This window comes from Pan troglodytes, chromosome 6 (assembly GCF_028858775.2).
Source record: "Pan troglodytes isolate AG18354 chromosome 6, NHGRI_mPanTro3-v2.0_pri, whole genome shotgun sequence".
NCBI lineage: Eukaryota > Metazoa > Chordata > Mammalia > Primates > Hominidae > Pan > Pan troglodytes.
The window spans coordinates 11116322-11128858 of NC_072404.2; the positions used below are offsets into that span (position 1 = coordinate 11116322).

The following is a 12537-nucleotide window of genomic DNA, read 5'->3' on the forward strand; positions in this document are numbered from 1 at the left end:
GTTTATCCCAAAATCATGAAGGCATTCTCTTGTTTCCTTCTAGAAATTCTATTGTTTTTACCTCTCACATCTAGGACTGTAATCCATCTCAAATTAATTTTTGAATGTGGTGTGGGGTAGGGGTATTTATTCCTTTTATTGAAAAGACCATCCTTTCCTCAATGATTTCCAATGCGTTCTTGACCCTATAATTAGAATTAACTTCTGTAAGCACTCATTAGATTGTTCCACTTTCTTGCCTGTCTTTAACTGCAGACTATTGCTCTTATGGACAATAATCAGATAATGGTCAGTTCCTTGCGTAACAATACGCAGCTTGATCTAGCCACCTCCTATCTCTCCTGCCAAATCTTGCCTTGTGTCTGCCTTTTCACTCTGAACATAGAGTTCTTTGGACAGGTCACACCCTCATCCTCAAGCCCTTCCCATATAGAGTATTTTCATCCCCTTAGACTAGTTACTCAAACTTCAGGTCTCATCTCTTCCAGGAGCCTTCTCAATAGCACAGTCCCTGTCCCTTAAATATAGGTTGTGTGACTTCTATATATGCATTCATGGTCAGGCACAGTGGCTCATGCCTGTAATCCCAGCACTTTGGGAGGCCGAGGCAGGCAGATTACCTGAGGTCGGAAGTTCGAGACCAGCGTGACCAACATGGAGAAATCCCGTCTCTACTAAACATACAAAAATTAACCGGGTGTGATGGTGCACACCTGTAATCCCAGCTACTCGGGAGGCTGAGGCAGGAGAATCACTTGAACCCGGAAGGTGGACGTTGCGGTGAGCCAAGATTGCGCCATCGCACTCCAGCCTGGGCAAGAAGAGTGAAACTCCGTCTCAAAAAAAAAAAAATATATATATATATATATATTCGCTCATTGTACCCCCGAGTTTCTAATTATATTTATTTATTTTATTTTTTGAGATGGAGTCTCACTGTGTCGCCCAGGCTGGAGTGCAGTGGCATGATCTCGGCTCACTGCAGCCTTTACCTCCTGGGTTCAAGCAATTCTCCCACCTCAGTCTCCTGAGTAGCTGGGATTACAGGGCCATGCCACCACAACTGGCTAATTTTTTACATTTTTCATAGAGACAGGGTTTCACCATGTTGGGCAGGCTAGTCTCAAACTCATGACCTCAGGTGATCCACCTGCCTCAGCCTCCCAAAGTGCTGGGGTTACAGGCATGAGTCACCATGCCCAGCCTCTTTTATTTTATTTTTTTAGATGGAGTCTCGCTCTGTCGTCCGTCCAGGCTGGAGTGCAGAGGTGCAATCTCGGCTCACTGCAACCTCCACCTGTGGGGCTCAAGCAATTCTCCCACCTCAGCCTCCCTAGTAGCTGAGATTACAGGTGCCCGCCACCATACCCAGCTAACTTTTGTACTTTTAGTAGAGACGGGGTTTCACCATGTTGGCCAGGCTGGTCTGGAACTCCCGACCTCAGGTGATCCACCCGCCTCAGCCTCCCAAAGTGCTGGGATTACAGGTAAGAGCCACCACACCTGGCCTTCTATTTATATTTAAATATCTCCCCATTATAACTTCTCTGAGGGAAAGGAGGAGGCCTATTTAGTTCACATGAGAGGTGCGTCCTAAATACTGTTGAATGAATGAATAAATTTAAGGGAAGATTCTGTCCCAGGAACCCAGACAGTATGGACCTTGGAGAAACAGGACGTTTCCAGTCTCAGATCTAGCGCTTGGCAAATAATTATTTCTGAGCCTCGATTTTCAAATCTGTAAAATTATGATATACTATTCTCTACATAGGATTGTAATGGGCATCAAATAAGATAATGTGGCTGGGCACAGTGGCTCACATCTGTAATCCCAGTACTTTGGGAGGCCGAGGTGGGAGCATCACTTGAGGCCAGGAGTTCGAGACCAGCCTAGGCAACAGAGTAAGACCCCCCCCGCCCCCACCCCATCTCTACAAAAAACTTAAAAGTTAGCAGGGAGCAGTGGCATGCACTTGTGGTCCCAGCTACTTGGGAGGCTAAGGTGGGAGGATCGCTTGAGCCTGAGTTTGAGGCTGCAGTGAGCTGTGATTGAGCCTCTGCACTCCAGCCTAGGCAACAGAGCGAGACCTTGTCTTTAAAAATAATAAAATGATAAGGTAATGCGCAGAAGCATTCAGCACAGTGATTGGCACATGGAGGGCCCATTGGGGTGTTTTTGTTTTTGTTTTTGTTGTTGTTTGAGACAGAGTCTCGCTCTATGGCCCAGGCTAGATGGATTGCAGTGGCATGATCTCGGCTCACTGCAATCTCCGCCTCCTGGGTTCAAGCGATTATCTTGCCTCAGCCTCCCGAGTAGCTGGGATTACAGGCGTACACCACCAAGCCCGGCTAATTTTTCTTGTATTTTTAGTAGAGACGGGGTTTCACCATGTTGGCCAGGCTGGTCTCGAACTTCTGATCTTAGGTGATCCGCCCGCCTTGGCCTCCCAAAATGCTGGGATTACAGGCCACCGTGCCTGGCCATTGAGTGTTATTAAGAGGAGGGTACGCAGAAAACAGACTCCCGCCAGCTCTGCCCCATGCGCATGAGCGGCCGCGGCTCGCCCTCAGCCAGGCCCCGACGCGTCCCCACGCGTGCGTGATCCACCGGAACCGAAGCCCAGGCAGGCGGTGAGAGGGCGGGGCCTCCGCAGTGCGACTGCGCCGCTCGAGGCCGTGCGTCGCGGGGGCGGGGCCGCGCAGGCGCACCGGGTGCCCCGGCTCTGGAGCATAAACAAGAGCGGGGACGGGATGAGGCGGCGTTTGATCCCAGGGTGGCGAGTGGCGGCGACCGAGGCGGCGAGCGGGGCCCGGCGCCGACCCTGAGTGCAGCCTGACCCGCCCTCGCGCGCGCGCCCTCCCCGGCCGGGCCCACTCGCCGCGCGCCCAGCCATGAACCTGGCGAGCCAGAGCGGGGAGGCCGGCGCCGGCCAGCTGCTCTTCGCCAACTTCAACCAGGACAACACGTAAGGCCGGGGTCGGGGGTCGGAGTCGGGGTGAGGCCAGCGTCGGACCCAGGCTAGGGGGAGGGCCTTGCTGCCAAGCTCGGCGGCGTCGCAGGCTCGGCCTCCCCGCGGGCCAAGGCGCGCAGAGGCGTCCCCAGGGGCGGGCCCGGGGCGTGCAGGGAGGGGCGCCCTCCAGGGAGACCCTCGGGTGCTGGCCTGGAGCTGCGGTCCCGGAGCGGGAGAGGTGGTGGAGAGGGGGCTGCTTTCACCCTCTTGCGGGGAGGCCCCCTGGCTTCAGACTTAACTACTCGCAAAGTTGGGGCCGAACTTTGGGGCTTGACTTGTCTTGGCCGCCTGTGGAGCGCTGGGAGTGGGTCGCTTCCTCTCCTCTCGTCTCCTCTTCCCGCTGCTTGCTCAGCGTCTCCCACTCACTCTCCTTTGAATCAGGCCCTTCTCCTTGTCTTTTCATCGTCTTAAGACCCTTCTCTCTCTCTTGATTTTCTTTTCTTCGTTTCTCACTGTTTTTTTGTTTGTTTTTGTTTTTTGGGGTTTGTTTTGTTTTGAGACAGAGTCTTGTTCTGTTGCCCAGGCTGGAGTGCAGTGGTGCGATCTCAGCTCACTGCAACCTCCGCCTCCTGGGTTCAAGCGATTCTCCTGCCTCAGCCTCCCAAGTAGCTGAGACTACAGGCACGCGCCACTGTGCCCAGCCAACTTTTTTGTATTTGTAGTAGAGACGGGGTTTCACCATGTTGGTCAGGCTGGTCTCGAATTCCTGACCTCAAGTGATCCGCCCACCTCAGCCTCCCAAAGTGCTGGGATTACAGGTGTGAGCCACCGTGCGCGGCCCTCACTGTTCTTTTTGGGACATCAACTTTGATGTCTTCTTCAGCAAGTAACAAACTTAGCAATAACCTTGGCATCTGACCTAGCTAGGGAGAAACTGAGCCAAGAGAGGCGTTACGGACCAGTGCCCCAGGAGTCTCAGAGCTCCAGCGGGTGGGTCATCGTCAGGGCAAGAGAAGGCCTTAATGCCAGCCCGTGCGTTCGGAACGCTGTTTGTCCACACTGATACAGGTTGGATGCTGCCTGGGAGGAGGACTTGTGGGGATGGTTAATAGAAGAGCGAGCTTTCTGGGGAGAGATGAGTGAGTTATGGGGTTGGCAGGGAGGAGAGCCATCTTGGAAGTGAGTAAGAGGAAGTGAGGAAAGAGAAGGAGTGGGGCATTTGGCATCTTACTAAGTCATTGGTTGAGTTGTTACTGGCGGAGTGGAATTAACAAAGCAGAAGATAAGATTCTTTAGGAAATTAAAAGTGAATTGTAGAATGGCCAACACTCAGTGGGTGGTGTACAGCAGGCGCTCAATAGCACCTCCCCAAAGCTGTGAAGACAGTCGCACAGTGGGACTGTATTGAGAGTCGGAAGGGGCAAATCACCTCATCCAACTACAGATGAGGAAATCCTTCCGAAAGGCTCCAAGCTGGCCTGGGTCTTGGAATTGGTTAATAGTGGAGCGGGGGCAGGAGTAGAATCCAGCCTCCTGAGCTCTCTTCCAATGTTCTTTCTGCTCTGCCATGCTGTTTTTTTTTTCTGTTTACAGAGTAGAATTCTGAAGACAGTGAATTTAGAAATAATAGCATAACAACGTGTAAAGATGAAAACTCCCAAGTACTGTAGCGTTCTGTGTGACCAAAAGCCAGAACAACAAACAATTCGGACAACCTGTTGCAGTTGAAGTGGAATAGACTATGTTAATCCAGATAGGGAAAAGGACACATCCCAAACCAATTCTAATTTGGTTTTTAAGCCCAAGGCCACAGTATTTTGAGACCAGTAAGAAATGGTAGTAGTAGTAGGGTGGTTTATGCCTTGTATAAATTAGAGAGTTTCCAAAACATTGTCGGCCACTCTTTAAATTTTTCACTAATTATTTCTATCAGAATGAAATCAAATAGAGAAAAGCATTCTCTTTTACTGTTACTTCAGCTGGACTGCCGTGTTCCCTGTGTCACAGAAGAGTGTCACTCTGGCCTGAAATAGGACCTTTTCACACTTGGACATTTTCACACTTACCCACTTCTCCATGCTCCCCGAAGTTATTACAGTTCAAGAGATTTCTGTTACTTTGAGATTTCATAACTTTGACTTGCCAGAGAGACCTTGATGTAGTGTAAACCTAAATTGGAATGAATAGTAAGCTAGGATTATACTAGAAGTTGACTGGGCTAAAATGACGGTAATTTGCTTTAAATCTACACTTGAAAGAAATAGAGAAGTTCCCGGAGAGAGCTTTTATGGCTTATACCTTTTCCTCCCTTCTTAATCTCCAGAATTTATTGAGGAGCACAATTTTTAGTAAGTGAAAGAATGACCGTCTAGAACTCACATTTACTGTATTCAGTGAGAAAATTTGGAAGCCAGTTCACTTACTAGAATATGTATGTTACAGGGTCATTTCCCTTTTTTTTGTCTTTTAAATTCTTTTTGTATTTGTTACATACCAAACTATAACTGTCCTGCCTTTCTTCTTGTACTGGTAATATGATTTCCAATGTCGTACTTTTTCATGATTCCTATCCTAAAAGTGTGCATGAGTTTTATTTGTTTTTTACCATTTGTTTTTTGTTTTGTTTTTTTTTTTACCTAGAGAAGTGAAAAGGGCATCAAGAGCAGCTGGTCTTGGCCGTCGCGCTGTTGTCTGGTTAGTTCCAACCCTGGTTTCTGAAAGTATCACCTTGGAAGGCTTATGTTAGAGGACTTTTTTGGCTTTTTGAAATTGAAGTGAACCAGTTAATAAGTGGGAGAGGATCACTTGAATCTGAAATGGAAATATCAAGGACTACATTTTTCCAGTGGCTACCACAGCTTGTGGGAAGTTAGTGATGTAGCAGTGTCTTTTTTAAATGTCATGTCTAAAAGGGATGGAATGAAGAAAGGGACTTGACTTTCCAAGTCTTGTGTTTGTAGAATTGATGTTATGAAGTGTGTGGAGACAATAGGAGAAACCTGTTGTTTTCTTCCACCATGTCTCTTCTAGGTTATGCTTATTGTGCTGGGAAGGTACTGCTCTCCTCTCTTTGTTCATCTGTAAATCAAGGGTTTGGGTTTTTGTTTTTGAGATGGAGTCTCACTGTTGCACAGTTTGAAGTGCAGTGGCATAGTTATAATGATCATAGCTTACTGCAACTTTGAGTTCCTGGGCTCAAGCAGTCCTCCTGCCTCAGCCTCCCGAGAAACCGGGACTACAGGCATAGGCCCCACACCTGGCTAATTTTTTTTTAGTTTTTGTAGGCACAGGGTTTTGCTATGTCGACCAGGCTGGTCTTGAACTCCTGGCCTCATGCGATCTTCCTGCCTCAGCCTCCAGAGCATTGGGATTACAGGTGTGAGCCGTTGTGCCCGGCCTGAAGATGGTTTCTAAGATCCTTCACCCTTAAAGTTTTAAGTCATTCTGCCTGCTATGCAAAGGATATGTTTGAGGAGGGCAGGGGGTGACTTAGGAGGATATCATCCAACAGCAGTGACCAGTGGGAAGGAGACTGTCTCGCCATCAGGACTTGTGTGACCCACAGGACGTGCATCATGCAGCCGAGGGAGAACTTAGGTGACGCCCAGTTTCTGGCTTGGGTTCTGGGTGAATGTGATAGCATCGTGATGAAAAAGCCGAGAAGGAGAGAACTCTGTTTGGGGATACTGATGAGTTGGAAAGGCCACAGGGATATGGAGGTGGAGGATGTGAGGTGGAGCGGGGATGGGGGTGGGCTTTCCATAGCCCTGAAAGAGAGGGCACCAGGGCCTCCCAGGTCTGGGCTGGCAGCCACAGTTGAGGTTGCTTTTGGTTTACAGTGTCGGGCTCTATCCGCCTAAGCACGCAATCAAGTATGGCTTCTCCGCAAAGATGATGAAGAAGGAGAGTCTTTACGGACTGACGATTAGGGAAGGGGGAGAAAAGGAAAATAAGCAAAAAATCTGACTCACATCTTCATTTTTGAGTGGCAGTCACTGTCTCTTTGATGTTGAATGTTCAAGTTTAAATCCATTGACAGAGACTTTCAGTTAAAAATGATGGATCAAACATAAGCATTTATTTTGCTTCCATCCCCAGACCCTAATAAAATGTTAATCAGTAAAATGTCAAAAAGATACATTTTCTAATTTTAAACATTTCTTAATTTTTTATTTTTGTAGAGATGGGGTTTCACTTTGTTGCCCCGACTGGTCTGAAACTCCTGGCTTCAAGTGATCCTCCCACCTGGGTAGCTCAGATTGCAGACGCAAGCCACCACCCTTGACCTCAAAAAGATATTTTAAAAGGCTTAAACTCATAGGATAGAAAGAATGAGAAAGGAGATATTAGCCAGTTTGGAAGCTAGCAAGTGGTAAAGGAAGTGGGATCTCAAATTGCTAGTGAAGAAAGCAGAGAACCAACCTAGTTTAAACTGCAGAATCCCCGCCAGGCTCAGGAATGGGCAGGCCAGGGCTCCAGAGGCGGGCTTGTGGGGCCGTGAAATGAGGAGGGTGTGTTCAAGTGCGTTTAAAAAGCAGTGACTCTGTCCTTCCCTAGAGAAGGACAGGCCTACTCTCTGGGGAGGGTAGAGCAGGGTCTCTGGGTTTGGGCACCAGGCACAGTTGAAGGTGGGGATACTGGCAAAATGGGGGATTAAGCCAATACCTATTTTTTTGGTTGTGATTTGCTAGTTTTCCCCTTTGTCAATGAAAGAGCCCACTAATGGGGACAGGCACAGTGGCTCACGCCTGTAATCCTGGCACTATGCGAGGCCAAGGTGGGAGGATCCCTTGAATTCAGGAGTTCAAGACCAGGTTGGGCAACACAGGGAGACCTCGACTCTACACAAAACAAAAATTAGCCGGGTGTGGTGGCACGCGCCTGTGGTCCCAGCTACTCGGGAGGCTGAGATGGGAGGATCCCTTGAGCCCAGGAGGTTGGGGCTGCAGTAAGGCGAGATCGCACCACTGTGCTCCAGCCTGGGTGGCAGAGTGAGACCCTGTCTCAAAAAAATAAAAATAAATAAAAATAAATAAATCCCACTCTGTTGACTTAAAAATAAATAAATAAACATTTTTTGGCAATAAAGCTATGTATTAGGGAAAATCTCCTACTTACCTGTTGCTCTGCCTTTCCCATTAGTATGTCTGCCATTTTATGGTCAGGTCAATTTTGAAATTGTTTAAAGCCAAATCTCCAAAGGGGTGTTGAACTTGATTGTTGATGTTGAGACGAAAATATCAATCATATTTATATTTAATACCATTCTTTAAAAATACTCATCTAGGCCAGGCACGGTGGTCACGCCTGTAATCCCAGCACTTTGGGAAGCCAGGGCAGGTGGATCACGAGGTCAGGAGTTCGAGACCAGCCTGGCCAAGATGGTGAAACCCCGTCTCTACTAAAAATACAAAAATTAGCCGGGTGTGATGGTGGTCACCTGTAATCCCAGCTGCTCGGGACGCTGAGGCAGGAGAATCACTTGAACCGGGAGGCTGAGTTTGCAGTGAGTTGAGATCACATCACTGCACTCTAGCCTGGGCAACAGAGCAAGACTCCATCTCAAAAAAAAAAAAAAAAAAAAAACTTTTGCCGGGCGTGGTGGCTTACACCTGTAATCCCAGCACTTTGGGAGGCTGAGGCAGGTGGATCACCTGAGGTCAAGAGTTGGAGACCAGACTGACCAACATGGTGAAACCCCATCTCTACTAAATACAAAAGATTAGCTGGGCACGGTGGTGCATGCCTCTAATCCCGGCTACCTGGAACTACCTGGAAGGCTGAGGCAGGAGAATCGCTTGAACCCAGGAGGTGGAGGTTCCAGTGAGCCGAGATTGTGCCATTGCACTCCAGCCTGGGCGACAGAGCAAAACTCCGTCTAAAAAAAAAAAAAAACCAACTTATCTTTACTGATAAAGTGTACTCATACTATGGTATATGTATCTCAAAAAATATTTGGAATATTTTTGTTTCCCTTTCTTAACGGATTGGAATGCACAGTTTTGTAAACTGTGGGGTTAAACTTCTAGCTGAGGTATTTAATATCCTAAATCAGCTTCCAAATATCTGAACCTGATTGGCAAAGTCCAGTTTTAACAAATGCTGTGTGTAGGGAGCACAGCAGAGAACTGGGATGTCTAACCCAAGGATTAGTCCCAAAATATCAGGGACTAAGGCTCGTTAATTTTGCCCATGGGAGAAGCCCCCTCTAAGCTCATTTTATACATAATGCTAATAAGCTTGGTGATTTGGTTTCCAAGTCACCAAGAAATTAGGAAGGACAGGGGCTGTTAATGATGGCAGGATGGTCACGAGGAAAAGTGACAACTGTCGGCAAAACAAGAGATGGAAAAATATTTTTATAAACTCAGTGCTACAGGCCGGGCATGGTGGCTCTCACCTGTAATCCCAGCACTTTGGGAGGCGGAGGCAAGTGGATCACCTAAGGTCAGGAGTTCCCGACCAGCCTGGCCAACATGGTAAAACCCCATCTCTACTAGAAATACAAAAGTTAGCCGGGCGTGGTGGCAGGCACTTGTAATCCCAGCTACTTAGGAGGCTGAGGCAGGAGAATTGACTGAACCCAGGAGGCAGAGGTTTCAGTGAGCCAAGATCGCGCTGCTGCACTCCAGCCTGCGTGACAGAGCAAGACTCCGTCTCAAAAAAAAAAAAAAAAAAAAAAAAAACCATAAAATAAATAAACTTAGCACTACAGTCTGGCTGTTTGATATGGGGTACACCAAACCCTCAACTCAAAAGAACTTGTCATCCCTTGTTTTAAGGACACAGGAAGGTGTACAATTTAAGAACAATTTTTTTTTAATCAGAAAATGGGAGTGGGGGAGTCATGCTTAAAATAGCAACCCTTAGTTATCTGGAAAATGTTTTCCTGAACATCAGTTTCCCAAAAGTTCTGGGTTGCTGAGATTTTGTTTTAGTTTTAGCCTAGGGATATTACTCTATTCTTCTTGGTTCTTTTATTAATTTTCAAAATATTTACAGGTAATAATACCTAATTATTTCATTGATATAACAATTGGTATAACTAATTCAGTATAGTAAAGAAGCAAAACATTTTTGCAAAGAAAAATCATATGAGCTGGTAGAGTTTTGTTTCTGTTCTTTTTATCCTTCTAAGATAAATCAATGTGATTTTACAGATTAATACTGATTATAGCAACTCTTCTTGGAATACATTTCTTCCACATACGTGTGAAAGAGTAGTTGGAAATCTCAAGTTTTTAATAAATCACATGATCATTAAAATAGCCCTGATCCTATCTTGGGGTACAAATACTTAGTGTGAAACGTGCCCCTTCCCTGTTTTAGCCTTCTGTTTTACCTCCTCATTTTCATGTTCTCCCAGATATTAAAAGTGATCCTGGTATCTGATTCCTCTGTACCCCAGTGCTTCCTGCTTGTTCGCTCATCTTTCTTCTGCTGAAAGCTGGACTTGCTTCTTGTTTTGCTTTCTTTGGTCAACTGGGTTCTGGAGAGGCACTTTTCTGATGAGGAAACCCCTTCTGTGGTGTCCCCGAGGCCCCTGCTGGGAGGGGCTGCTGAGCTGTGGGCTCCTTGAGCCTCCTTGCAGAAGCGGGTGATGAGTATGGACTCATAAACGCAAGGCCATGAAACCAATCCTCTGCTTTTTCCTTGTAAGCCAACGACGGGGCCTTTGATTCCAGACTCTAAGGTAGCTTTGGAGTCCGTTTCGTTTCCAGCCCACTGCTCAGCCGTGGCACAGCACAGGGGTGGAGCCACGGGTAGTAAAGGCCTGCAGAAGCACAGAGAGATGCCTGCGCCCACCTGGATTTTAAATGCCTTTGTTTAAAATTTAGAAAATTCACTTACTTAACTTTTTTTTTTTTGGTTGGAGTCTCGCTCTATCACCCAGTCTGGACTGCAGTGGCGCAATCTCCACTCACTGCAGCCACCTCCTCCCAGGTTCAAGCAATTCTCCTGCCTCAGCCTCCCAAGTTGCTGGGATTGCAGGCGCCTTCCACCATGCCTGACTGATTTTTGTATTTTTAGTAGAGACAGGGTTTCGCCATGTTGGCCAGGCTGGTCTCAAACTCCTGACCTCAAGTAATCTGCCCGCCTCAGCCTTCCAAAGTGCTGGGATTATAGGCATGAGCCACCGCACCTGGCCAGCTTACTTAACTCTCATACTCTGACATATACTGTGTGTATATATCAGACCACTTGAGAAACCTCAGTTTGTTTTGAGGGAACCAGTAAGGCTGATTCCTTGTGCTTATATCCCAAACTTATATTTAAAGTTTTATAGAGTTTGTTTTTTAGTATTTTTATTTTAATTTTCCCTCCACTTTATTGTGGTGTAATTAAAATTGTATCTGTTGAAGGTATACAGTGTGATGTTTTATATACACACGTCTTTTGAAGTGATCACCAGTCCAGTTAATTAACATATCTATCACCTCAAATAGTTACCTTTTTGTGACAAGCACACTTAAGATCTGCTGTCTCAGCAAATTTCAAGCACACAATACCTTATTATCAACTACAGTTACTATCCTGTATGTTAGATCTCCAGAAAAAGTTTTTTGGTTTCTTTTCTTGAGACAGTATCTCGCTCCGTCTCCCAGGCTGGAGTGCAGTAGCAGGATTAATCTTAGCTCACTGCAGCCTCAACCTTCTGTCCTGGGCTCAAGCAATCCTCCCACCTCAGCCTCCTGAGTAGCTCCCTGGGACTACAAGGGCACCACCATGCCTGGCTAATTGTTTTATTCTTAATGTTATTTTTGTAGAAATGGAGTCTCAGTGTTTTGCCCAGGCCAATCTTGAACTCCTGGGCTCAAGCAGTCCTCCTGCCTCGGCCTCCCGAAGTGTTGGGATTACAGGCGTGAGCCACCACATCCAGCCTCAGAAAAGTTTTATAGGATTTAAGTAATAATATTGTCTGTATTTTATTGACCTTGTGGCATCTTCCTGTGCCAAGCACTTGATACAAACAGTGTGAAATGATTTGCTCTGTACTGATTTGTGGAGGGCACGCGGGGAACTTGCTGGGAACTCGCTGGGAACGTGGGAGCTGGTTTCTACATTGTCACTGTCTGCACGTATCAGCTCTTATTTCTGAATTTGGCTTTTTTGCAGGTCCCTAGCTGTTGGTAGTAAGTCCGGTTATAAATTTTTCTCCCTTTCTTCTGTGGATAAGCTGGAACAGATCTATGAATGCAGTAAGTGTTTGCTTTATTTTTCCCTTTCTTAAAAAAAAAAAAAAGTTGTACTTGAATTGGAATGCGATCTAAAATTCAGACGCTGTGGTTGAAGTCCAGATGCCCTCTTACCAGTCCTCTGCTTCCACCTTCATCTCCCCAAGAGGTGGCAACTGGTGACACCTGTGGCCGTCTGCCCTGATCTGTGCATTTGCCTACATAGGAGGGCAGGTACCGAGGGAGCTCTGTTCATGAGGGTCTTCAGTACATGAGCACATACCATGTGTACTGGTCTGTAACTTCTCTCCCCTTTAATGCCATTTAAACCATCTAAATTACTGTCATAAAGGGCTTCCAGAAAATTGAAAATTTTACAGCCCCTGTAGGAACAATTTATTTTCCCGCGT

General features: G+C 46.7%; 1 protein-coding gene across 5 annotated transcripts in view; it reads left to right on the plus strand.

The window, feature by feature from the left end:
* Positions 1-2652: 2652 nt before the first annotated feature.
* Positions 2653-12537, plus strand: part of WIPI2 (WD repeat domain, phosphoinositide interacting 2) — a 41728-nt gene continuing 31843 nt past the window's right edge. The window contains exons 1-3 of one of the 5 annotated variants that reach the window (XM_016945740.4): positions 2673-2966; positions 5592-5645; positions 12069-12151. In XM_016945740.4, the coding sequence (XP_016801229.1) occupies positions 2893-2966; positions 5592-5645; positions 12069-12151 (211 nt within the window). In that variant the 5' untranslated portion in view covers positions 2673-2892. Of the gene's footprint in view, positions 2967-5591; positions 5646-12068; positions 12152-12537 lie in introns of all 5 variants that reach the window. The other 4 variants (XM_016945741.4, XM_016945743.4, XM_016945742.4 and 1 more) reach the window with 4 other exon arrangements.